At 45.3% G+C, this 27,651-nt stretch overlaps 1 protein-coding gene across 3 annotated transcripts; it reads left to right on the top strand.

The window, feature by feature from the left end:
• The first annotated feature begins 1,338 nt into the window (after positions 1 to 1,338).
• Positions 1,339 to 25,045, top strand: LOC107380913 (voltage-dependent L-type calcium channel subunit beta-4). 3 transcript variants are annotated; one of them, XM_054742986.2, is made up of 14 exons: positions 1,339 to 1,536; positions 2,461 to 2,544; positions 13,898 to 14,068; positions 14,142 to 14,264; positions 14,356 to 14,483; positions 16,867 to 16,943; positions 17,367 to 17,386; positions 19,214 to 19,294; positions 19,807 to 19,865; positions 19,952 to 20,061; positions 20,139 to 20,290; positions 20,435 to 20,530; positions 20,624 to 20,809; positions 20,896 to 25,045. In XM_054742986.2, exons 1-14 carry the CDS (start codon positions 1,474 to 1,476, stop codon positions 21,154 to 21,156), a joined length of 1,611 nt encoding a protein of 536 aa, XP_054598961.1. In that variant the 5' UTR covers positions 1,339 to 1,473; the 3' UTR covers positions 21,157 to 25,045. The 3 variants fall into 3 exon arrangements, with proteins under 3 accessions (XP_054598961.1, XP_070400611.1, XP_054598963.1); XM_070544510.1 differs by lacking the exon at positions 16,867 to 16,943 and having other exon boundaries at positions 17,368 to 17,386; XM_054742988.2 differs by lacking the exons at positions 1,339 to 1,536; positions 2,461 to 2,544 and adding an exon at positions 7,849 to 8,236.
• The last annotated feature ends 2,606 nt before the right edge of the window (positions 25,046 to 27,651 follow it).

Genomic DNA, 27,651 nt, shown 5'->3' with positions numbered 1-27,651 from the left:
CGTTGATTTCAGTACTACATTTAGAAAAAAATTATTCTTATTTGACAGAAAATAAATAAACCCCTGCCTTAAAGAGCAAGTCATCCTCTACCAATCTTACTCCATTCATGTTTGAAAAATGTAACAAATGCTGTTGCCTACCGAGAGGGCGGCGCCAGTAACAAATACACACACAGGCTCACAACGACATTGTGACATCATAATGTACCAGCTAACATCATAGGGTACCTCTTAGCCAATAGCGGTGGCAGATTTAAATTCAAATGAAGTGCAGAGTTTTTACCTGACAACGGCACAACACTGACAGTTTTAGGGTAGAAAATTAAATTTCAAGTAAAATGCACTAAAGTGCAAAACTATTGATTACGCGTGTCTGCAGCATGATTAGACACGCATTTACATAGTTTATCAGAAAAAAGTTTATTTGGGGGTGGCTTGCTCTTTAACTTCTCTAGATGGAATTTTTAAAAAGATGCTTCAAATAAAAGTCTAAAACACACAAAAATAGTTAAATTAGTAATAAGAGGAGTTCGTGATGCAGCATAACAAATGTGGTAGTTACTAAACTTAAAATTTGCATTTTCACAACAAAATCTGAGCAAAAATCACAAGAATAATAAACGCCATTGCTTCTGCTACTTTTATTTGATAACAGTGTCCTCTGCTGGACAAAACACGACACAACCGCTGATTTTCCAAAATCAACTCGTAGCAAAATAAATGCAAATAGAGTTAGAGCAAATTATTAACTACATTAAAGGTTCTTATTGAAATAAAGTTGACAACGTAAAAAAACGTTTAATTCCTGAATCCTAAATCAAAACACTGCATTGGGTTCTTGTTTTGTAGAAGTTCAAGATCTTTTTTTCTCAATAGATGCATTCACGAACTATAAATACAAGTTTTAGCTAGAATTTAAAGTTCAAATACTAGTTTATTTGTGTGCATGGACAACAAAGATTCAAACACGTGTGCTATTTCTCTTATTTTATAGATTTAAATAAAACACTATAAATAACTGGGTTGCTTTATGTACTCATACACTCAGATAGACTGGTCCATTGTTGGTGATGTTAAACCAGATATTTAACTTTGTATATTACAGTTGTAAGGTTAACATAAATCAGACCTTTTTCTCTTTCATGTTTGTTTTTAGTCAAAATGAGCAAAATTAGTAAACTGGAGATCGTTAAAAGAAGAACACCCCCCGTTTCTTGAATGGTTTCGTCCAGCATCTGGCTTTGAGTGGCGCGTGCCGCATCCGTTCATAGACGGAGCTTCCCGGCGCGCGTGCGGCAGGGAAACGACCGGAGCAGCTGTCGCGCAGCGGACAGTGTGAGCGCGAGAGCCCCGGCCCGGGAGGAAGCTCATGTCCGGTGTGGTGTGAAGCTGGAGCACGCAGCCCGGAACCCGCCACCCCTGCGCTGGGCTGGACCGGAGCAGCCAGCCCTCTGGACCGATGTCCTGGCCGAAATGTCCCGACACATCTACATCCGGAACAAGATAGGAGAGGGCATCCAGGCGCCCATCTTCCAGGTGAGGTCAAAGGTCACAAGGCTCCCTTTCACCAAAACATTTCTAAAAATCCCTTTGAAGAAGATTTTTCTGTTTTTATTAAATTACTCATTAATAGTTGTAAAACAACCAAGCTAGCAAAGTGGTAGCTTGGTTGTGTTTTTTTTAGCTAGATTACATTTCCCTGGGCTCACAGGTGAGTGCAATAATAACAACTCCTTTGTTTATTTATATTTGATCACAAACATCAGTTATTTACATTTGACTGATTCATACACACGTTTTCTTAACAGTTTAGTCATTCTTCCTCATAAAGTCATTGACCCAGAACACACTTGGACTGTTTTAATGCATATTCATAGATTATAATTATATATCATGGACAGCTACAGTTCTTCTATAAAATAAGATTTAAGGGACTAAATTAGTAACGTTTCAAACTTTGTGTTTTAGGGTGAAATATGCTTCCGCCCCTGTTGGATAAACTAGTTTTTATTTTTATCCTGAGCCTATGAACAGCAGTTTTAACAGACGTCATCCTTCACATCACTGCTCGACTTCAGAGGCAGAACAAAGACTGACCCAGATGAATGGCCCTGTTTTACATAAATTCAGAGAAGTAGGTTCCCACTTTTAGTGGTGACATTGTCGTTAACTCTGGAGACTTCAACAGAAGTGGGACAAGTCACCGGCAGATAATTAATTTGGTTCCCATGAGACAAACTCGGCTGGTATTTTTAGAAGGGAGGAGAACAGGACGGATAATTCAAAAGTAAACAGAGAAATCATGATGCTGACTCTTAGTAAAGAGGTTTGTGGATTGTCAAACCTTCTCAGGAGGAAAGCTATGCTACTGAAGCTCATCAGAGTTACTTTGCATCGTTTCAGACGGATCTAATCAGGATCATATCTGGACTCTGGTTGAGATCTTGGTTTTTCCTGCAGGTGAACCGAGGAACCTATTCCAGGAGAAGTCGTCTCAAGAGGTCCGATGGAAGCACCACGTCCACCAGCTTCATCCTCAGACAGGTACTGTAGTAGAGGGATGGAAACCGGTTTGTTCCATTTGGAACGTTTATGGAACACAAACTTGTGTCATAAACACTGGCAGGAATTTTTCTTAGTTCTACATTTCTTTTGTATGTTTCTGTCTTCATGAACGTAAAAGCCAATCAGGTCTGGAGGTTCCTCGTGGAGAGCGTGACTATTATGTGAACAGATATGAGCTTGTTCACCTGTGACGGACTGGCAACCTGTCCAGGGTGTACGCCGCCAGCGTGGATAAGCGGTACAGGAAATGGGTGGATGAATACTAACCTGTTCAGCGATGCTTGGTTGGTGTTGCAGAAATCACCACAAACTGCAGGGGGCGCTAATCCGCTGCCTGTTAAACTCAACGTTGGTGCTTGTTGAACTCCCAGTTCCAGGGTGGATGTTCGTACAACCAGGCCACTTAGAAACATGCTTAATGTAGGATAAGTTTAATCTGAATGATTTTAGCGTCGTAAACCTTTATTAGCTGTATAAAATGTAATAAACCTAAAGGACAACCTGGAAATGTTCTCCGTTTTACTTGCTGGCGTATCGAGTCGGGACCATCAACATATATATACTGGACATTTACTATCCATAGGCTCCTATTATAAGTTTTTAATCCAAAATGGGAGGTTCCCACCGCCGCCATTTTGATTGTGTCACATATCTCATCAAGGCACTCGAGCAGACAGACGCTTCTCTCTTTCGCTCCCTTATCTTTTTTTCCCAAGGCTCTTCTGCCCACAGAGCGCTTCTCTGCATTTCTTCTGAAAAACTCTATTTTTACTAACCATGGATTTGATAAATTGGTCATTCAATGCGATCGATAAGATTTTTTCAACAATGAGAACGGAGCAGGGGGCTCCCACATGTCCACAGGGGACACACCTGGTGGGATATATGCTGGATTCCTGGAAGGAGTGGAAGATCATATGCCTCAGCCAGCTGTCCACTGAGGACATCGAAGACGTGTGGATATTTGGCCTGATGATCACTGGATTTCTCCTGATTGGAGTGGGAGGATATCTGGTTTTCTGGAAATTTGGGAAGACTGGAGCGGAAAGCACCGTCCGTGTGGGGACTTCTCAGACTGGGACGTTACTCGAGGTGAATCGTAATCTGGACAATGTTCTAGCTGTGATACCAGTATTAGTGCGCAAAATGGATGTCATCTCGGAGAGAGTCACCGGACGGTATGGACAGGTTTAAAAACCCAAAATTGGCTTCACTGAAGGACTGGAAATGATCAGTTTAAAGACTGAAGGCAGAGAGGAAAATTATCTCAGCCTGACCCAAACAAATTCTTGTTATCTGAATCTGACGCCCTGGTAGCCTTGAGCTGCAAGCAACTAAAATCCCCCACGAAGGAATGCAGACAGATGCTGTGAAAACCTGACACACACCCCCCCCCCCCCCCCCCCCCCGCCTTCAGATTGGGGGACTTCAGCCTGGCGAGGTCATCAATCTGTAGGAGTCAATGTGCTCTTTGCTTCTCCCAAGATCTCCCTCCCACCTGTGACTGTTCAGTAGATGAGCACCGTAGATGGCTGCTCTCGCTGGGGGAAACAGGATCCCCCCCCCCCCCCCCCCCCCCCGCCTTCCTATTGGAGTCTCATGTTATGTTGTGTTGTCTTAAGTCTGTTGCATATCTGTTGAGGTGTTTTTTTTTTTTTTTTGCATAGCAAAGCTGCCCTCCTGCTGGAGGGTAACTCTGAAGTGCCTTTTTTTCCCTCCACCTGAACCAATCCTCATGTTACCCTCTTATCTCTATTAATGTAGCGCAACTCGGGTTGCGAATGACCACAGTCACCAATTCTTGTTATGTGTCTTGCTCATGAATGTCTGATCTCTGAATTGTGTGTACTGAAACTCTAATTTCTCTCTGGGATTAATAAAGTATTGATTGATTGATTGATTAATCACTCCCAGACAATTCCATAAAAGGGAAAAGAGGTGGAGCTGAGTGTGAGGCTGTAAGGCTGGGATCAAATGACGACACCAGTCGAACTGAAGCGATGTAGCTACAAGCTAACCCAGAGCTAACGCGGAGGTGGGAGCTAAGCTAACGGAGGTAGCTACCTAGCTACAACCAGGGCTAACTGTGCACAACACCGGAGCTTCTGAGTCAGAGATACGCCGGCTGACCGCTGGGTAAAACCGTGTGGAACACAGAGGTCTCCTGAGAGCTCCACAAGCCGGCAGCCGCACAGCAAGTCATTTTGTCCAACAATTGCACAAACGCTACAACTACTGGTCTAAGTTGAGAGACTGAAAATGGCGAAACAGTTTTTAGGCTGAGGCCTTTCCCCAGAGCTAGCTCTGTGGTCACATGGGTCTGATGCTCATTAATTATTCAGAATTTTAGGCTTTTAATACACTTAAACAGAAAAGTGACAAAAAAAATCACCCCCCTCAGAGTTGTCATGAGTGTAAACTAGATCATTTAAACAAAAAACATGTTTTGGTACCAGGCTGTAAACATGTTTATTTCTGCTTTGAAATTGGTATTTTTAACATGGGAGTCAATGAGGATTTGCTCGCTTCTGACACCAGCCCCCAGTGGATGAGGGTGGAACTGCAATTTTTGGGTAGGTCCGGGTTGGCTTCAATTTCAGACCCGAATTATGGGGTCTCGGCCATGACTCACTGGGGATCGAGAATACAGAGCGCACGCACGCACGCGTGCACACACACACGCACACACACACACACACACTAGGGCTGGGCAAAAATTCTAAAATTTATCATTATCAAATTTCTGACTCTTATCGAGATGATTTTTCTCATGTCTATAACTTTAATAATAAAAAAATGAAAAGGTGTGTGTGTAGGTTGTCTCTTTAAGAAGCTGAGCTCGAGTCACATAAAAATATGACTCTTAATACACGAGTGATGATGAAGGTTAGGTCATACAGGTCATGGTGATCCAAAGAGTGCAGCTGAAGGCAACTGGACTTGTTTGGTTTCTTGAAAACGTTTCTCTTTTCATCCGAGGAGCTTTGTCAGTTCTAACTGGAGTATGGGAGAGTCAAGTTCATAAGCTGTAGCTGTCTGTTGTTATTTAACGAGCAGAAACTACTCTGAGTACCCCACCTCTCCATATCCTGATGAGTCATTGTGTTGAGTAGATGCAGGAAGGTGTGACCTACACTGAAAATGCTTAGGAATGAGATCCAAAGCTGCATTATAGGTACTGGAAAGGTGAAATCTAAGCCCCGCCCCATTTAAAGTAGCTTCCTTTCCTCCTCTCTCAAACCATCTATCGTCTCTGTCCAGAATGTGTCCCTTGTCCTTCAGTTGTAGGTGGACTGCAGAGTCCTGACCTGAAGAGGTGGCTCTCCTGTGTTGTGCCATGCTCTTATGTAAATGTTGTTTAGTTTCCCTGATGTAAACATCTGGACAGTCCTCACTACACTGGACTGCATAAACAACACCGCTGAGCTTCTGTTTGGGTGTTTGTCTTTAGGATGGACCAGTTTCTGTCTGAAGGTGTTGTTGGGTTTACTATTTACTGGGATGTCGTGTTTGGAGAAGATTCTTCTAAGGTTCTCTGGGACTCCTGCCATGATGGGATGACGGTTGTCCTTTTCTTTGCTGGTTGCTGCTTTGGATGCTTTTCCAGATTTCTTTGTAGATTTCGCAAAGGCCCATTTAGGGTATCTGCAGTTCTGGAGAGCTTTCTTCATGTGTTTTCCTTCAGTCCTTGTGAGAACGTTAGCCTGATGGTGTAAAGTCCTGATGACTGACATGTTGTGCTCCAGTGGTTGATGTGAGTCCAAATGCAGATACTGGTTTGTGTGAGATGGTTTCCTGTAGACTTCAATGCTGAGACTTCCATCTTGTTCTGTTTGCACAGCGCAGTCCTAGAAGGGCAGCTGGTTGTTGTGGACATCCTTCCTGGTGAACTTGATGTTCTTGTCCTGGGGAAAAAAGTGACTGAATTGCAATTAAACAACAAAAACCCACATTTTTCTTAGGCATAAAGAAGATATGAACAAAAATGTGTATTTTAATGAAGGAAAAAATACCATACCAAGATACTGCCAGCTCCATGCTTCACAGTTGGTATGAGCTTCTTTTGTTGGAAGGCTGTATTTGGTTTACACCAAACATTACTTCTGTTCTGGTGTCCAAATAATTCAGTTTTAGACTCATCTGTCCAGAGAACATTGTTCCAGAAGTCCTGGTCTTGTTCTACGTTTGCTCTGGCAAACTTCAGTCTGGCATGTGGACACCTCTCCTCTGATTGGCTAACAGCAACACAACTCTTTTTTTTATCCCCACCAATAACACAAGCCTGGAGGAGTTCCGCTGTGTGGTGGAGTAGGTAATGCTAACGGTTAGCTTCTACTTCCTGAACACTAAACCAAAAACAGAGTTCCCCGTCATGAGCCAAGATGGGTGAGTCCATGAATGTTAGTGACAGTGTGATGTAGATCTGCCGAGATCTTCTATCCTAGAGTTTCACCGTCTGTTTTCTATCAGAAGCTAATGCTAATGCTAGGTGTAGGAGACTATTTTCACTCGTGGCTTTCTCTAAACGGCCACAGGAGTTAAAGCTGGTGGCTACCAGCTCTTATTGGGTTCAGTGTTAAATGAATGTTTCTGACATCTTCAAGGACCACCGTGGTCACCCCCGACCGTTAAATAATAATTATCTTCATTCTCCTCTAACGTGTTCTTCTGTCTGACCTCTGGTTACGCTGAGGCTGCAACAGTCTCCCCGTGCTTTCTTCCACCTCTTCATCATCGCTGTTTGTTTGAAGATGACACAAGTCAGCATTAAAACGCCATGTTGGACGCCATGTTGGCCTCCTCAGCTTTGGTTTGATCATTGGCCTGTAAAACATAAATATCATGTTGAGACTAAAATAATTTCCTGTAAATGACTATAAACATATTTAATAATAGAATTTAAACATAGGAGTTTTTTACATTTCTGATTGAAAATCTGGTAAAATGTGGTTCTGGCTCATTTCTGCATGTCTGTGTGGTGAAATGCATGTTCTCCAGTAGGAACAAGAGGTGTTCCTACTGGAGAACATGGAACAAGGATCCATGAGATAAAAGGATAAATTAAAGCTTTTATTCAGTCTGGATATAAATAAAACAGATGAGAGATGGTTCTCTCTGCACCTTCAGCCCCCTCCCCCGATGTCTTCCACCTCACCGCACCGGGAAAGGGGGGGGCGAGCTCATCCAGGCTGAGTGGACGGCCGACAGCCAATCAGCTGGCAGCACACCGACTCTGTCATCCGGCTTAGATATTGAGGAAGGATTCACAGCTCTGCCGCCTCTGCTGCTCGCTGTGTCCGTGGAAGCCTGATGGAGATGAAACGCCAGGATTGGAATACCTCCACGGAGAGCATCTCCATCCTATAATGTGAGGCAGCCGGCAGCACACCGGCATCAGGGAGAAGTGTCATCCATCTCGTTCCTCCGGAGGAGCAGGCGTGATCCAGCGGGAGGGGAGATCGTTTTTTAAATTATTCTCTGCTGTGGAGGGGAAGAATTGTCGTCATCCCCCATCCATCCTTTTTTCTCCCTCTCTCTCTCTCTGGTGCCCCCTCCGTTCTCCTCCGCCTCCACTCTCATTTTCCCCTCGTTCTTCTAGAGGCGCTGGTTGGAATATCAAACCTCCATGTATGACAATTTGTACCTGCATGGATTTGAAGACTCGGAGGCGGTGAGTGTTTGTGGAAATCTGCATTTGTGCTCTGATGGTGATGGTTACACACACACACACACACACACACACACACACACACACACACACACACACACACACACACACACACACACACAGGCCTGTGATGGGCGAGCCAGCAGTACAGTGGAGTGTGTTCCTGGGCTGTGCTTGTTTGAGGGGGTTGGGTGTGTGTGTGTGTGGGGGGGGGGGGGGGGGGGGTGCACGCCAGGCAGACAGACTCTAATCTGCAACATCAACACATTTCCTGATGATTTGGGAGTTTTCAGCGTTTGTGTTGATGCCATCGTGTCGATACGGAGTAGAGACGTCAGTTAAAGGCAGCGTTCTTCATCATCATCGCCTCCGGGACGAACCACACACCGACTCAACGTGGAAAACTGGAGGATGTGAAGGACCCTCGCCACCCCTTAAGGCCGTCTCCAATGTGACGAATCACGCACGCACGTCCCTGCGTTCATCACTGTCCTGAAGACCTCCAGCGGAGGGTTTCTCATCTGTGACTGCGTGGTATGCTGGCTCTGACCAAGCTCGCACAAACATGCATCGTGATGTCATTAAGTGGGCTCTGATGCTGATGAGTCACATGCTGAAGCGACTCCATTGGCTAAGAGCTGGGATGCTAGCGCTACAGTCCTAAATCTTCTACAGGAACTGGAACGAGACTGATACGACAGATCTACTATTTCTAAATTCCTCTAAGCTGACTGAGTTCATCTAGCCGGTCCTGACGAGGCTGCGTTATGATCATCACAAGAAAACTTAAGAGGTCAAAGTGCAGAAGAAATCCCCAACAGCCATGTCAGACCCTGTTTTCCTTAACTTAAGTGTTTCTGGTCTCTGAGACGGATGGTCAGCGTGCTGAAGTCAGGCTTTCCTCCTGCTTACTTGCCTTTAGGAAGGAGAAAACTGCTTAGCTGTGATGACTAGCTGGATTGATCTTACCAGGGCTAACGGTCCTCTTTAGTCCAATCATCATTAGTGGCTGATTGTTTGGATTAAAACAGCAGAAAGAAGCACTTGATCCAGATGTTGCATTAAAGGGGCTGCAGCATACCTCTAAAATAAAAGCACTTGGTTTGGGATTGACCTGCAGATGTAAAGCACATCTTTGTGACTAGAAGCTGATGTTTACATGAAAACAATTGTTTTAAATTTGGACCAAACTTTGGCCACCTTCATAGATGCTCAGTTTAAAACTCTGACATGAAAGATGGTCTGTGATCCTCCAAGGAAAGCCAGATCCTTTAATCAACCTAAAGTTGGACTCACCTGCAAGTTTTTGTTTTATTTGATTATTTGCACAAGTCGAAGGGTGACTCGTGTTTGTCGAAGGTTTGGATTTAAAGGAGCCAGATCACGCTATGTTAAACCTCTGACAGCAAAGTTAGATCAAATATTACCGTTGGCACTGTTGATGTCATTTATCTTAAATATTAGTTATTTTTGTCAGCCTAAATTTAGACCCGCAACTGAAACTTTTTGTTTCTGAGAAGCTCCGCCCACTCAGACAAAAATCCCCTCCTGCATCTTCAGCAAGTCAGTGGTTTAGGCACCTGCCTTTTGCCTTGTTTTGGCGTGTGCTGATGCCTATTCTAATCCCGGTGGTGTCGGCAGTGATTTCTGTAGCCAGTTGAAGCAGATTTTATTTAATATTTTAGTTTATTGATTGTTTTCTGCTAAAGATTTTTGATTTTGTTCGTTTCCAAGCAGCATTTTAGTTGATTTACTCTGCTCACCTCACACGGACTTATGACCGTGTCCCCAGGGGCACCCTGTGGGGGACGCTCCAGGAGTATGGGGTGGGTGGCTTTCTGTTAAGGGCCATTCAGTCCCTTTACCAGAGGAGCGTGAGTTTGGTCCGCATAGCCGGTAGTAAGTCGGACCTGTTCCCAGTGAGGGTTGGACTCCGCCAGGGCTGCCCTTTGTCACGGGTTCTTTTCATTACCTTTATGGACAGAATTTCTAGACGCAGCCGTGGTGTGGAGTGTGTCGAGTTTGGTGGCAGGAGAATCTCGTCTCTGCTTTTTGCGGATGATGTGGTCCTCCTAGCTTCATCCAGCTCTGACCTTCAGCTCTTGCTGGGTAGGTTCGCGGCCGAATGTGAAGCGGCTGGGATGAGGATCAGCACCTCCAAATCTGAGACCATGGTTCTCGACCGGAAAAGGGTGGCTTGCCACCTCCGGGTCGGGGGAGAGGTCCTACCTCAAGTGGAGGAGTTTAAGTATCTCGGGGTCTTGTTCACGAGTGAGGGTAGGAGGGATCGGGAGATCGACAGGCGGATTGGTTCGGCGTCTGCAGTGATGCGGACGCTGAGCCGATCTGTCGTGGGGAAGAGGGAGCTGAGCCAGAAAGCCAGGCTCTCGATTTACCGGTCGATCTACGTCCCAATCCTCACCTATGGTCATGAGCTTTGGGTAATGACCGAAAGAACGAGATCGCGGATACAAGCGGCCGAAATGAGTTTCCTCCGTAGGGTGGCCGGGCTCAGCCTTAGAGATAGGGTGAGGAGCTCGGACATTCGGGAGGGACTCGGAGTAGAACCGCTGCTCCTCCGGATCGAAAGGAGCCAGTTGAGGTGGTTTGGGCATCTGGTCAGGATGCCTCCTGGACGCCTCCCCGGGGAGGTGTTTCGGGCATGTCCTGCCGGCAGAAGGCCCCCGGGTCGACCCAGGACACGTTGGAGAGGTTACATCTCCAATCTGGTCCGGGAACGCCTTGGGGTCCTGCCGGAGGAGCTGGTGGACAAGGCCGGGGAGAGGACGGCCTGGAGCTCCCTAGTTGGGATGCTGCCCCCGCGACCCGGACCCGGATAAGCGGAGGAAGACGAGACGAGAGACACCTCACACGGACTCACACTGGCCAAAAAAACAGATTAGGCCTTATGTTTAATTCAGTTTACCAATAAAGGGTTGAAAACATCATACTGGTAAGTTTAGCTAAAAAATATGAAAAAAGTTACTGCTGGGACCGGGGTCAAACCTGCTCGGAACAACGTACCAGCCTAGCACTCGAACTACTAGACTACCAAGTCTGTTACAAGTCAGTAGTCACCTGACACACATCCTGAGCTGGCATTACCTGCATCTTTGTACACAGGACTCGTGGTTTTTACAGCAGGGTTTTGTAATTTGTCCGAATATCCAGGTTTCAGAATAGATGTGGTTTTTTCAAGTCAAGAGTCAAGTCAAGTCAAGTCAAGAGTATTTATTGTCATATTCTCCACATGTGCAGGACATACAGAGAAATGAAATTCAGTTTCAGCACACACAATTCAAAGATCAGACATACGTGGGTAAGACACATAACAAGAATTGGTGACTGCGGTCATTCGCAACATGAGTCGCGCTACCTTAATAGTTAGATGAAAAGGGTGTTACATGAGGAAAGTTCAGGGAGGGGGAAAAAAGGCATTAACAGGGTTACACCAGCAGGGTGTAGCACTCCAATGCAAAAAAAACACCCGACATGGAAGCACAGACAGCACGTGTACAACATCAGAGTCCAATGGGGAGGTGGGGGTGGGCGGGATCCTGAAGCCTCCAATGGGAGCTGCCACTGCGGCGCATCGACCAGCTGCAGAACAACAGGTGGGAGGGAGAGATAAGGAACAGAGAGCACATTGAGGTCCCTGCAGATATAGCCTGAAGGGAGAGGGTGAAGGTCGGGACACAGCATCTGTCGGCATTCCTCCTTTTGTGGGGGTGTGTTGAGGCAGCCTTGAGAGGCTGCTATGGCGTCAGATAAGGATAAACATAACTTTGTTTAGGGTAGACAGAGATAATCTTCCCCTCCGTCTTGTAGTCTCTAAGTGGTCATTCATGTCCACCAGTGAAGCCAATTTTACATTCCACATCCCCGCATCGTCCGGCGACCCTCTCCGAGGGTCTCCTGAGCTGGCATTACCTGCATCTTTGTACACAGGACTCGTGGTTTTTACAGCAGGGTTTTGTAATTTGTCCGAATATCCAGGTTTCAGAATAGATGTGGTTTTTTAGGCCAATACCAATTTTTAAAGACTTTTGTTGCCGATGGCTGATACCTAAAGCTGATTATTAATTCAAATTCAAAAATACTTTATTAATCCCAGAGGGAAATTAGAGTTTCAGTACACACAATTCTGAGATCAGACATACATAGGCAAAGACACATGACAAGAATTGGTGACTGTGGTCATTTGCAACCCGAGTCGCGCTACCTTAATAGAGATCAGAGGGGTTTACATGAGGATTGAGTCAGGTGGAGGGGAAAAAAGGCACTTCAGAGTTACCCTCCACAGGAAGCACAGCTTTGCTATGCAAAAAAACACCTCAGACAGATATGCAACAGACTTCAGACATCACACAACATACGTGTCCACTAGGTGGGGTGGTGGGTTTGGGACTCTCCACACATCAGTGAATGCAGCCGCAATAAGCAGTGCTCGTCACCTCAGTCTAGACTGGGGGAGGAGGTTGTTGGGTTTAGAGGGCACAGTGACTCCTGGAATGATGCAGCGGCCTTCACAGCTCGCAGTCCCGCCCAGGCTGGGATAGGGAGACAGAGTTGCCATGGCGACGGCAGCATTCCACGTTTCGTTGGGGGGGGGGGGGGGGGGGGTATTCGTTCCAGCCTCACAGGCTCTAGGGCACCAGATTCAGATAAGGAATTGTTTTGGGGCCAGACAGAGATAATTTCCTCTCTGTCTTAAAGTTCCGTTGGTCCTCAACCTCTCAAAATCCAATAATTGCGTAAATTAATCTATCCCAATCCGTGCTGATTCGTCCACTCGTTCCTTGATCGCATCCATCTTTTGGACCAAAGCATGAATCTCAGCCAAAGTTCCAAGCTTACAACTCATCTCGACGATTATATGAGTCTGTGAATTCACAGCGCGGTGTAATCCATCCCTGAGCTCCGGGAAAGAGCCAATATTCCTCGACAGCTCGTTAATTTTCCGGTAAGCCAGGTAACCTCCCAGGCCAAAAAACAGGAAACCTGACACCAACACCACGAATATCCAGACGTTTCCAGAATCCTCTACAGACAGTTGAGATAAGCAGATCAGGTTCCACTGTTTCCAGGAGTCCATGATGTGCCCAACTGGGTCTGTCCCAGAGGGGCACTCAGGAGCCCCTTCTCCCATTCTCATCGTTGAGAAAATGTTGTCAATCACGTTGAGAGACCAGCTGACCAGGCCCATTTTTAATAATTTCCAGTTTCCAGAAAAAATGTAGAAGCGCCGTGCACCCAAAGACAGACAAGATAGGGAGGAGAGAAGGAAAAAAGAGACCCAAAACCTCTATAAATAATCCAGTTAACACGTTGTTCCCGTGTTGTGTGGAGTCTTCCTGTTGCTTTAAGCCACAGCTACACAGTTTGTCATTGTTTTATTTTTCAGAGGTCCTAGTAAATCCATGTGACCGCCTGAACCTCAGGGCCTTTGTCAGGAAGACGTTTGAGGTCATGCCGCCATGTTTGTCCTCACTCTGCTACACACCGGAGAGTTCAGAGCTCCCGTTTTCCTTTAGTCTGCTTTTAAAAAGCTTCCTGATTCCCAGTCAGGCAGGATTTAACCCGACAACGACGTGGTTCAGGTAAATAATCCTGATGTCTTCAGATGGGCTCGTTTTAACATGACGGTGTCCTCTCGGCTTGCAGGGCTCAGCTGATTCCTACACTAGCAGACCATCAGACTCAGATGTATCCTTGGAGGAGGAGCGGGAGGTGCAGGCCCAGGTCCAGAACCAGAGCCCAAGCCAGAGCCAAGGACCGGGACAGAGCCGCCAGGAGAGGGAGCAGCAGGCTGCTGTTCAGCTGGAAAGAGCCAAGGTTCCCGACCCGTGATGATGTTCTGTATGAAATAAAGGTTTGGTCCTCACAGAGGCGCTGTTCTGTCTTCCAGAGTAAACCCGTGGCATTTGCCGTGAGGACCAACGTCAGCTACTGTGGAGCTCTGGATGAGGATGTTCCTGTCCCGGCCACGGCCATCTCCTTTGACTCCAAGGACTTCCTCCACATAAAAGAAGTCAGTCTGTGTTTTCTGATCCAACCTAAAAGTGTCCTCGTTCATCTCATGATAGGAGAGAAGTCCTGAGTTTCTGTTTTCTCGTCTTCAGAAGTTCAACAACGACTGGTGGATTGGGCGGCTGGTGAAGGAAGGCTGTGAGATCGGCTTCATTCCCAGTCCTCTGAAACTGGAGAACATCCGGCTTCAGCAGGAGCAGAAGAGAGGACGAGTCCAAGGGTAAGAAACAGATTAGGAACGCTCTGATCCCCGTTTCTCTCTGGAAAAATACGTTTAGTTTGTTTTTAAAGGAGCTCGGCCGTTTCATCTCCACGGTCCTTACGTCCTCTCTGAAACTTTTTTGAACAGTTGGGTTGTTTAAGGTAAGGTAGCGTGTTAAAGGTGCACACTAAAGTTTTATTAAAAAGTCAGAAGCATGCAATGATAAAACCAAATCTATCAGGTTAGAACTTTAAAAGCTTGATTTAATATAAGGAAATAAAATAAGGCTACAGTTCTGAGAGGATTTATCATTAACAACCGAGTTGTCGTTCCTGGAGAACGTATCTAGAAAAATCCAAAAGGTCCAGCCCCTAAAGTAACGTTAGCTTACATGTTAGCGCTACTTTTCAGCTGTGATTCCTGGCATAACGCGCTGAAACAACCCTCTAAACACTTAGCATGCTAGCTAATATGAATTGGTGAAATTATGGCGATGCGATACAATGTATCACGATAAATTGCGATACATTCAGTCAGACGATATTAGCAATTTTTAGACCGAATTTATTGTAGGAAAATTCAATAAACAGTCCAAACTGATACTTAACATGTTTACTGTTATCTGAACCATAACAGCGGGATTTACATTTTCAAGCCCGTTGCACACTGCTGCCAACTAGTGGTCAGCGTTTGAACTGCACCAAAAGAAAAGAAAATACACACGTTTGTTCTTTCAAAAATTAGCTACACGGCTATTGAATACCAGTATAATATCACAGGAAACAATACCACGATATATTGTCATATCAATATTTTCTTACATCGCTACTAGCTACCATAGCTAGCCCTGTCTAAAGGCAGCTGCGAGCCTAAATATCGTCAGCATAGATTTGAAACTATTTTTAGAAAATAAAATAATTCTTTAATTTTGTCTCATGAATAAAAATGTTAGCAGGTAAATCTAAAACAAGAACATTTTACTCTAAATTCAGATTTTCTAAACAGAATTTTTATCTTTTCTGATGTAGCGTCATGTACACTGACCTCATTAAAAAGCCAAAGTAAATAAAACGTCGCTTATGGAGCGCCGGCCATGTTTTATGGCTCTGCTGTGGACGCCAGGCCATGTGTGAGGATGTTCTTAGTCTTTATTAGTGACCCAAACTCTCCTGTGACTCAGTCCTTCTGCCCCTGTGGAGTCAAACGCTCTCACATAGCTGCAGTTAGCTCACCTGTCAGCACCTGTGTGTAATTGGTCTGGAAGTTTAACACGATAACTGGTTCACACTGATCCAACCAGACTGCAGCGCTAAAGCCTTCCCAGATACTCGGACTAAGTGAGGCGGAAGAACAGCAGCTGGTTTATGTTTTAACTCTGTAATCTGTAACATGTTAATATTTAATCTACGTCTGTTCTGTTTTCTCTTCAGTTATTTACTGAGTGGGATGTAAAAATCTCTGTGAAGAGCGGATTATTCACACTTTAACATTTCTGCCTCCAGCAGATAAAGATGGAAACTCATGAATCCTTCTAGAAAAGCCCCAGAGACCTTTTCATTCACGTTCACATTCACGATCGTCCGAGCGCACGAGGGATGTTTTAGCCGTTTTGAAGTTTGTTTCTGTGTAAAGGTTCCAGATGGCTTCCTGAACAGCCTCTGTTGGGAGAAACAGCTTATGTCCATTAGGTCAAACTAAAGTAAGTAAGTAAGTAAGTAAAACTTTATTTATATAGCACTTTTCACAGATAAAATCACAAAGTGCTTCACAACATACATAAAAAGGCAAAACAGGACCGGAGCACAAGGTCAACTTACATAAAAGCTTGTCTAAATAAAAGTGTCTTCAGCTGCTTTTTAAAAGAATCAACCGAGTCGGCCACACGAAGAAACAAGGGCTCCAAAGTCTGGGAGCTACAGCTTGAAAGGACAGGTCCCCTCTAGTTTTAAATCTGGTCTTAGGGACCTTCAGTACGTTTTGACCCGAGGACCGTAGAGTGCGGCCAGAAGAGTGAGGGATTAAAAGGTCTGATAAATATTGTGGAGCTTGTCCATTAAGATCTCTAAAAGTCAAAACTAAAATTTTAAAATCAATTCTAAACTTCACCGGTAGCCAATGTGAAGAAGATAAAACCGGTGTTATTGAACCCTTCTTAAAGCTTAAACCTAAAGCTGTTCAGGAAGCCATCTGTTTAAAGGTAAGATGGTAGTTACCCACACAAACCTCTAAATGACCAAATCTTCCTTTCATCCAGTTAACCGGTGCTTGGATGAAACACCTGACGTCTTCTAGGGATTAGCGCTATGCGATGCTAGCCGTAGCAGGCAGCTGTCATTAGTCATGTTCTGCATTAATGCCGCCATGTTTTCTCTGTCTTTTTTATCCCTCTTGTCTTTTTCAGTAAGTCTGGAGGAAACTCCTCTTCCAGTGTGGAGGATGAGGTTTCTGCCTCTATCCGACCACTCATATCCTCCGCAGGTGAGAACTGGGAATCAGGGGGAGGGGCCTGTTCATTACCCCGCCCACCAGCTTAAAGCCAAACCAAGCCACAGCGGCATAGATAGCATAAGCCTGCCCATGTCTCCATGTAGAGCTTAAGTTTATAGAGCTGCTGCTACATTTTCCCATCATCCTCCTCTTCCTCCAGTTGAGGACTGCAGGCGCTCTGAGACTGGGACGACCAGACTATGACCCACCCCTCTGAACTGCACTCATGTGATTTTGTGAATATAACCTTAGGAACATAGGAATGCCTTTATATTTGTATGAAATCACGTATCTTTCGTAGGTTTCCTTTGCGTTTGACATTAATCCTGATTAGAGTTTGTGAGATATGTTGCCACGCCTCCTGTAGCTGCTTCTACTGACGACGCTATCGCTGTCTTCTCTCCCCTCCTGCAGGAAAGCAGAAACAGAAAGTGGTAAGTTGGTGACGGAAACCCCTCTCATTTACCATCCACTCGACTTTTGTTGGCGCCATAATAAAGCGACAGGAAGTAAGCAGGAGGGACAGGAAGCTCATGCCGAACGATACTTCAGCCCTACTGAAGTATACAGTACTGAATCATCACAATCCCTAAATACAGCAACACCCTGCTGAGCTCCCTCTACAGAATATAAATATAAAAACCCTTTAGTTTATTTTTGTGTTAATTAGTGTCCAGCATCTAATCTAGTGTCAGATTATGTGGATCTGTGCCAGAGCAGCAGAGTTTAGCTGCTGGTTAAATTCTAACCAATAATGAAATAATTTAAGTTCATTAGATGTAAAATAAACATACAGAAGAATATTTCTGATATTTTTCTAGCAATTCAGAATCTAATCTCAAAATTCTGACTTTAATCTCAGATATATGACTGTGATCTTAGAATTATGAGTTTTTCCTCAGAATTATGACTGTAATCCCAAAATTCTGACTTTAATCTTAGAATTATAACTCTAATCACAGAATTTTGAGTTTTTGTCAGAATTATGACTGTAATCCCAAAATTCTTACTTTAATCTTAGAATTATAACTCTAATCATAGAATTTTGAGTTTTTGTCAGAATTATGACTGTAATCCCAAAATTCTGACTTTAATCTCAGATATATGACTGTAATCTTAGAATTATGACTAATTTTTTTCTCAGAATTATGACTGTAATATCAAAATTCTAATTTTAATCTCAGAATTGTGACTCTAATCCTAGAATTATGACTTTTTCTCAGAATTCAGACTCTAATCTCAGAATTCTTCCTTTAATCTCAGAAATTTTATTTTAATCTCAGAACTCTGACTCTAATTGTAGAATTATGACTTTAATCTGAGAAATCTGGTTTTAATTTCAGAATTATGACTTTAATATTATCATATCAAACAAATGTATTTATGTGGCACAAAACAGCATGGGAGCTGACCAAAGCGCCTCCCAACATAAGAACAAAATGTAAATATTAGATTTTAGTGTTAGAATTATGAATTAATGTCAAAATTCTAACTCTAATCTCAGAATTATTACTCTAATTTCAGAATTCCAACCTTTCTTTTCAGAATTTTGAGTTTAACTTCAGAAATCTTGAGAATAACGTCATAATTCCTCCTTTCTTCTGTCTAAAAAAGCCAAATATTATTTTGAGTGTGTCAGACCAGGATTAAAAAGATTTCTAAACAATCTGTTAGGAAAAATCTCAGTTTATCTCACCAAGGTCTCCATTTGTGTTTGGGTGTGAGGTTTGAGCCAAAATGTGGGCGTGGCCTGATCATCAGTTAACACCCTTATGAAATAAAAGCACCAAGTATGGAATCAATAAAGACATCAATGATTTTGACTGTAAACAAGTCAGCCAGACTAGAATAATCCTCCCCGCTGCTATGGCAACCTGCCTTGCTTCTGGGAAACGGCCTAACCGTCTGCTCCTAAAGCAAACCAGAGTCCAGTTCTGCTTCTCATCTGCATCTTTAAGTGGATCCATCTCTGCATCTTTGTGTCGTGCTGCTGCCTCTTACTGTGAAGTCTGATCCACATCAGTGTATGGCAGGCAAACGGTCATTTATGTACGGAAACACGTCTGTTAGTCTCACGTGCTTGTGAGTAAATCTCTTTAGGAGGGTAATATGAAAGAAAGTAGATTTCAGCTTGTTTATCCTGAAGCCGTATTCACGGGTGGTTGTTTACAGCTGTTTTAAGTGCAGCTGCATCTCTCTGGTGGTTTTTATTCCGTGTTTGTGACGAGCACGCTGCTGCCGCTCTCTCTCTGTGTTAACAGACGGAGCACATCCCACCATATGACGTGGTTCCCTCCATGAGGCCCGTAGTGCTGGTGGGACCGTCACTCAAAGGTTACGAGGTAAGGAAACACGCTCTATGCTCATCAGAAGCTAAAAATAGCACTGATCTAGCCCTGCTGAAACACAGGGATGAAGGTGTCGGTACGTTTCTCCCAGAGCCCCCAAAATAGCTTCCTGCGTGGTGCTGCCCACGTAGCATCTAGCTAGCAGCCAGACTTAACGAGGAGAATGAGGAGTCAGAGGACCTGGCAGGTACCCACCCCCGCATGGACAAGGTGTGAGATTCTCCTGCTTCCAACGACGTGATCACAGCCGAACGAATGTTTTCTTATATCTGATTGACGTAACGGATGGAAACCCTCTCACCCTGGCTTCCGCCGCCTAACGCACAGCTAATGGCCGCCATTATAGTCAATAGGTTTATTTCCTCTGGAGGAGGAGTGGCGCCTTTAGACTACGTCCTACAGGATTGATAAGCTAACGAATAGTCCAAGTGCTGCCTTGCATGGGTTTGGGAGCAGCGTTGCTCTGTGAAGTCGAGCAGGTGTGACTCCGTGTTCCTCTCCAACAGGTGACAGACATGATGCAGAAAGCTCTCTTTGACTTCCTGAAGCACAGATTTGATGGCAGGTAAGTAGCCCTAACCCCAAACCCAAAATCAGCCCCCGCCCCCCAGAGTCCAGTAACACACTAGCGTCATACTTCCCTGCTTCCAGGATCACTATAACACGAGTCACTGCTGACATCTCATTGGCCAAGAGGTCGGTTCTCAACAACCCCAGTAAGCGGGCCATCATCGAACGCTCCAACACTCGCTCCAGTTTAGGTAAGAAGACGCTTGATTACTAGTTAAGGATCGCGAGCTCGGACTCTTGACGCGGCTGAAACGTTTTGTCTCCACAGCTGAGGTACAAAGTGAGATTGAAAGGATCTTTGAGTTGGCCCGCTCCCTGCAGCTGGTGGTGCTGGACGCCGACACCATCAACCACCCGGCTCAGCTCCTCAAAACCTCTCTGGCTCCCATCATCGTTCACGTCAAAGTCTCCTCACCAAAGGTGAAGCCTGAGTGGGTCGTCCCACTGCAGACAGATGGTTTTAAAGCTGAAGATCCTTCAGATGTCTGATTTAAAGTCTGGATGTTTGTATTTGTGGAAAGACGAGAAACTAAAGTGATCCAAGTGGGTTTCTGTGTCTTCCAGGTTCTGCAGAGGTTGGTCAAGTCCAGAGGGAAGTCCCAGAGCAAACACCTGAATGTCCAGCTGGTGGCAGCAGAAAAACTGTCCCAGTGTCCACCTGTAAGTGTCCAAATGTTTAAAGAACACAACCGCAGCAGGTCTGTGCCGACCCAGACCCCTCAAATGTCCATGTCCTCCTTCTGTTGCCCACAGGAAATGTTTGACATCATCCTGGACGAGAACCAGCTGGAGGACGCCTGTGAGCATCTCGCTGAATACCTGGAGGCCTACTGGAAAGCCACCCACACCTCCATGGCAACCCCGCTGAACCCTCTGATGGGTCGGAACCTGGGCTCCACCGCGCTCACGCCCTACTCCACCAGCATCTCTGGTCTGCAGGTGTGTGTGTAGCTGGTTGTTTTCACCTGGACCGAAGTCCAGGCGAGGTAATAAAAGTGTGTGCTCTTCATACGTTTGACCCTCAGAGCCAGAAAATGCGACAGAGCAACCACACAGGAGACAACTCCACCCCAAACGAGCGGCGCAACCTGATGACGTCCGACGAGAACTACCACAACGAGCGAGCGCACAAAGGACACAACCGCATGTCCTCGGGCTCGCAGCACAGCCGAGAGCAGCAGGACCCCTACCAGGACTACCAGGACCCTTATCAGGACGCGTACAAGCCACACCGTAACCGCAGCTCGCCGGGCAGCTACAGCCACGACTCCCGGCACCGGCTCTAAGCCCACGTCTGCCACCGCCAGGACCCGAACCAGCCAGGTTCCTCTCTAAGTAGACCTGCGACAGAGCCAAGATGGTCCCAAATTGTACCTTTTGTAAAAGCCTGGCGGTCTCTCTCCTCAAGTTGAATAGGTTTCCTGTTTTTAACCGAGCTGTCGGTCAGCAGCATGAAGTCAACGATGATTAACACAACGCCTCCTCACCGGCCTTCTGGGATTTCATCAACAGCTCAGCAGGCGAGCAGCCCGGATCGCTCAGGAAGCTAATCCGGGCTAACGGCGTTCGGTGGCTTTTAGGTTCCTGGAGCATCTCAGACTGCTGCCCCCCCAATTCCGGGCATGTAAAATCCTCATTTTAGCTTATTGCATGCTAATAGTTGATCATGCTAATAGCTGGTCTGCTAATAGGTGATCGTGCTAATAGTTGATCATGCTAATAGCTGGTCTGCTAATAGGTGATCGTGCTAATAGTTGATCGTGCTAATAGCTGATCATGCTAATAGCTGATCATGCTTATAGCTGATCATGCTAATAGCTGGTCTGCTAATAGCTGATCATGCTAATAGCTGATCATACTCTGCATCTCTGATACTTTGTACCTAGCATTCTGGATCGTTCCATGTTGAGGTGGCGGGTTTGTGGTCTGGCAGGTAGCTTTGAGAACTGGTGCTCCACCCCCCACTCCAGACACGATTCTGCTGTCTGTAAGTCACTTTGAGCAAGGCCAGCTTCTCTGTAGCACAGCTTCTGGCGTCTGATCTGAGGGGAAACCTTCGTGGTTATGAAGCGAGCCGATGCAGATGGTGCTGAGATCAGACGTGAGTCCGTCTGGAAGCAAAATGCTACCAGAGATTTTGAAGGTTCATTTTAGGAGGAAGACCTCCTTAGGGTGGTTTTAATGGTAACACCCCTTTCCCTTCCACAAAGCCAGTATTTCACTGGGATGCAACTGTAGACGTTTGTCTGTGAGGGTTCTTGCTTCCTTTGCTGTCATGTTGCTTTAATTTAAAACATGTTCAGAACCTCTGCTGGACAAACCTCCTCTGGAAAGTCAGTGCTGCCAACATCTAGAAGAGTTCTCAAACCTTTTCACCTAGCTTCTGAGTCCAAATGCCACGAGACAACGTTGGGAGTTCTTCACTGATCAAATAGCAAAATGAGACAAAATCGGTAGAGGCTGAGGTCGTTGGACAACCAGCTGTAAGCAGAGCCCTTCACTCGAGTCCTCCTGTCTGGAGTTCGGTGGAGGAGGCAGTGGCCGCTCTGGCGTTGTGTGATTCGCCCACAGGTGTCTACGTGTTCCATTAAGGGAAGCTTTCCGATTGGTCAGATCTTCCTCAGGCCTGGTTTCTTTCCTGAGGAGATGCAGCGGAAAGAATCAGGAAGCAACAGGAGGAGGTGTGGGACGATGGAGCATTGACCTTATGTCCACAATCCAACACAAAAAGGTCAAAGTTCATTCAGCCTCCTCATACTTAGCCTGATCCTACAGAGGAAGGTGTCAGCAGATCAGATCTGATAAAAGGATCCGGACTCGGTACCCGTCTGATGACCCGGCCACATTGGGTCGCATTTGCAGGTTTTTGCAGCCCCCTGAAATACTGACTGGTGATTTAGTTTCCCATCATCTGTGACTTGGGATTGAAACCGAAGAGGTGCGACACGTCGGGATCAGCTGCATCGTGTCTGTTCTCCTTGTAGCTGGCATGTTCTCCCGACCGCAGAGCATGATCCCTCCAGATGTAACGTAGAACCCCGCCACGCTCCTGGAATCGGTCACAAGTGTGCATGACTTACACGTGGAGCCACCACAAACAAAGGTTTTATATATTCAGTTTAGGGGATTTTTAAAAAATGCACTGAAGATCTGAGTTTACCAAACCATCATGGTGCTTGTTTGGAAACAGAACGCTGCTGTAACGATGTTTGTAATCCGCTTGTTATGGTTTACTGTACATATTCGTTTAAGATCAGTTATCCTGAGATTATAATTTATTTAGAGTTGCTTAAAGAGATTTGTCTATTTTCTAACTGGTGTTTTATTGGCCCCGCCTCTAAGGTGTCCTCACCTGTGTGAAATATAACAGGTAAACGTTAATGATGAGTTCAGTAGAATCTGACGAACGTTTGGACTTTTAACACGAAAACGGCTTTACTCATCGAGTCAGTCGACTTTAAGCCTTCTAATCGGGGAAGACGCACTTCCTGTTGGCTCTGGTTTGCATCAGAACTGGAGCGAAGATGTTCTCCCTGGCGTGACGAAGTATTCAGATGAAAACTTTACTCTCGTCTAAGATCTACACGACGTGTTTCATCCGTTCATATAAAGTAGGCTTGAGTCTGAAGCTGGTAGTGACACGTTAACTGCCGGGTTCCTTCGGGACTAGAGGATGTAGCAGCTGCTAGTGGATCACTAGATGGCAGCAGGAGTAGCAAAGAGACGCCTTAAAGGTGGAATAGGAGATGTTTTTCTGGCTTCCCAAAGCCAGTTTTCTAAATCCAAATGGGAAAGATGGGTTAAGTTCTACGTGTTCGACCCAAAGATGGCACCTTCTCTGTCGTAATTCTTAACGTAACGCACCAAGGTGACAGTGCGCTAGCTAATACAGCTAGCCCGGCTCAGCTGCTCCAAGCCAAGAGCAAGTGATGCATGCTCGTAGAGAGGGGAGGGGCATTTTAATGGATGAATCAGGGACCAATCACTAAGAATGGGACGTTGATGATGGTTGGATGAGGCTTTTCCACGATCGTACGTTTCAGAGACGATATTAAACTGTTCCCTTTTGACTAAACGTTTATTTTACTGGTCAGTTAAAAACTCCAGGAACACATCTCCTAAGCGTCTTTAAGACGTCCAGACATGTCTGTAATGTCTGGAGATGAGATTTTATACACAAGTATTTCCCGTTCACCACAGTCTTCCAGCCCTTAGCCATCGCCCCTCCCTTTGGCCAGGTCAAAGTGTGTCATCGTTTTCAACGTTTCCTCTACAGCTAGCTTAAATGCTGTTTTATATCGGCCATGCACAACGACGGCTCCGTCCGACGCAGGAGTCCCAGTTCTATCTGGTCGAGCAGAAAAGTCTCGGATACAAATGAAAGTATTCTTATTTTGGGGCAAATGTTCCAGTAATCTGAAGCTAACGTATGTCTACAGAGGACTTTGTGGATATTTGCTCACGCATCTCGTGCCCCTTCAGATTCCCATTGGTTGATTTAAAAGCTGAAGCTAACCGATGTCGAGCCGGGCTCTTCGAGACAATCTAGCGCTACACCATCCCACTCCTTTATTTAGCTGCTTGTTTTAACTCCCACCGTTCAGAGTCCCGGTTTTGTTTCATTCGTTGGTTTCAAGTCGTTTTTACTTCTTTGGTAAACCTTAACAAAAAAAAAAAGCAAATAGGTGCAATATTTCTCCCAGTAGAAAAGCGATAGATGAATATTTCCTGGTGATTATTTTTATAATGAATAAATAAATAAATGTACATAAAGTCTCAGAGAGAAGCATTTTGTTGTACCTGTGCTGGGGCGAGACGGCAGCCCAAGTGGGACAAGCGGCGAGGTCCAGTATACAAAGTTTCAGCCACACGGCATGCCGTTTTAAACGAGGAACTTCACGTACTGTTCTATGCAACCGCTGACTGTGTTCATCGCTTCATGCTGTGGCTTCTCCAAACGCTTCCGAGCAGCTTCATCTGGACACCCGAGGACGTTTGTGTTGGTCTCTTTTGTTCTGTGGAAAATGAAAACGTAAGCGGCTGATGCGGTATTGCATGCCTAATGTACCATTTTAATTTATAAAAAGGACTTAAGGAGAAAATAAGATGTGAAATCTGAGTGTCAGACACTCAAACGGATCTTTTTCAAAATAAAGGAGACTTTGTGGAGTTGTATCCGGTGTTTTTGTATTTTTGAGAATTCAAGACCTTTTAGATGATGCAGGTGCCATTATAGAACCAGAAGATCATGACAACGTGGTTTTATTTCACTAATGCCATTCAAGAAGTGACATGACACACAGACTGATGTATTCCAGATGTTTCTTTCTTCAATACTGATTATAACTAATAATTCTGTGTCTCAGATTATTATAAGATTCAGCAGCAGCTCAGGAAGAAGAGTGGGTTGTCCAGTAATCGGATGGTTTTAGGCTCGATCCTGCCAGATAATGCTGCTGTCGTGCCCTTGGGCGAGACGCTTAACCCGCCCTGCCTGCTGGCGATGGTCGGAGGGACCGGTGGTGCCAGTGTTCGGCGGCCTCGCCTCTGTCAGAGCACCCCAGAGCAGCTGTGGCTACATCGAAGCTCATCCCCACCAGCGTGTGAATGGTTAAATGAAGTGTTGTGAAGCACCTTGGGGGTTGTAGAACCCTACGGCGCTATACACATACAAACCATTCACCATTATTGTTCAATATTGAAGCCCCCTGGTGCCACACTAAAGGTAAAAGTCTTTAAATGGTCTCTCAGTCTAGCTCTGTAGGATATACAATCATGGGGAAGACTGCTGACTTGACAGTCGTCCAGAAGACCACCATCGACACCAGGGCCAGATTAACACTTTGTTGTACCCTGGGCAACAATATTCAAGGGCCCCATCATCACGACCCAAGGATCACCATAATGTGGTCACATACAGAATATTTTACTGTAATATGCAGTAAATATACTCAATACTTGAATGCCTGACATCACGTAAACTGCTCAGGGTAACCTTTGACCCACCTCGTGTGGACTGACCAATGAGGAGAGGGTCTTAACTTGAGGCCCTCTCTTCATTCGTCAGTCTGCATGAGACTGACTCTCAACTGACGTTCAAAGTCATAGGCAGCGAAGCGTCTCTGTGCAGCGCAAAAGCCCGGGTGGACAGTTTGTTTAATATAGGGTGACTGTATTTCCATTTCCAATAGAGGACAGGGGATCTGTGCCTATGACGTCACACTATAGCCCATATGGGACCCATTTTTTTTGTAAGAACTAAAATTAATATCAGATTCTGCCAATAAAAGGGCTCTAAAACAATTCATATGTAAATATTTAGTATATTGCAAAATCTCATTTTCTGCTTTAGTGCTGCAACAAGGTTTTATTAATAATAAATTATTATACCTTTTGTTTTACTACAGCATTGGTAAACTTATTTTTCTTCTTCTTGTGTTTGTTAATGGTCATCGAACTGAAAAAGCTAACTGCTAGCCTTTCATTAGCTACCGGTACATAAAATAGCTAACAGCCGTTCAGCAGGTAAAGAGCCCCCCCCCCCCCCCACACCCCCACCCCCCCAGGATACCTAGGGCAGCGCTGTAGCATGTGACAGTAAAGTTTCTACCAACACAATTGTTGAACCCAATGTTTTAACTCATTCACTGCCACTGACGACTAAAGTAGTCGTTTCAAATTCAAAAATACTTTATTAATCCCAGAGGGAAATTCAATTGTTTCAGTACTCACAATTCCAAGATCAGACATACATGCATATACACATGACAGGAATTGGATGACTGTGGTCATTCGCAACACGAGTCGCGCTACCGTTATAGATCAAGAGGGTTTATATGAGGATAGAATCAGGGAGAGGGAAAAAAAAAGGCACTTCAGAGTTACCCTCAACAGAGCGTAGACAGATATGCACACAGACTTCACACGATACATAAGTGTCCACTAGGTGGGGAGGTAGGGTTTAGTGATGTGTCGGTCGCGAACGAACCGGCTCTAAGAGCCGGCTCTTTGAAGTGAACGATGGGAGCGGCTCGTCATTGGGAGCCGCCCCCTCCCCTCCCCCCTCCCCTCTTGCTTTGGTGAAAGCTACAGGCAATTGGTCAACATGTGTAACTGCGTGTACAGACTGTCTACACACAGAGCAGTTAGGGGCGGGGAAGAGGGAGGATCAGACTCAGACACACAGCAGAGCACATGCGGGTGGAGGGAGACGAGGGAATGAGGAGGAGGAAAAAGGCGAAAGGGAGAGAGTGCGACTAAGACGGTGAGAAAATGAGCGCCAGCAGTTGGAAAGTGGAGATTTCTGTGTTCAGTTATTAAATCCATAGAAATGATAAATATTTGATATATTGCATTTTTTTACATTAGTAAATAATTTTACATATAGTTTTGCATTATTTTGGTTATAAATGTACTCTACGCAACTGAAAATCTGAGGAGCCACTTGGGAGCCGAAAGAGCCGACTCTTTTTGGTGAGCTGAGCCAAAAGAACCGGCTCTCTAAAAAGAGCCAGAATTCCCATCACTAGTAGGGTTGGGACCATCCTCACTTCAGAGTGTGCAGCCGCAAGAGCAGTGCTCATCACCTCCATTTGGACGGGGGGTTTATAATGGGTTAGAGGGCACATTGAATCCCTGAGACGGTTCCACGGCTTTCACCGGTCACAGTCCCGCCCAGGCTGGAATAGGGAGAAAAGAGTTTCCATAGCGACCGCAGCATTCCACATTTCTTCTGAGGGGAGTTTTCACTTCAGCCTAACAGGTTTCAAGGGCACCAGATT

The sequence above is a fragment of the Nothobranchius furzeri genome, chromosome 14, assembly GCF_043380555.1.
Source record: "Nothobranchius furzeri strain GRZ-AD chromosome 14, NfurGRZ-RIMD1, whole genome shotgun sequence".
In the NCBI taxonomy this organism is placed as follows: domain Eukaryota; kingdom Metazoa; phylum Chordata; class Actinopteri; order Cyprinodontiformes; family Nothobranchiidae; genus Nothobranchius; species Nothobranchius furzeri.
Note: the sequence above shows the minus strand (reverse complement) of the source record. Positions and strands in the feature narration are given on the sequence as shown.

Coding starts and splice junctions, on each gene's coding strand:
- LOC107380913 (XM_054742986.2), top strand. CDS start 1,474: ATGTCCCGACACATCTACATCCGGAACAAGATAGGAGAGGGCATCCAG. Junction 17,387..19,213: donor GAAAGCAGAAACAGAAAGTG/GTAAGTTGGTGA, acceptor CTGTGTTAACAG/ACGGAGCACATCCCACCATA. Junction 20,531..20,623: donor AACTGTCCCAGTGTCCACCT/GTAAGTGTCCAA, acceptor TGTTGCCCACAG/GAAATGTTTGACATCATCCT.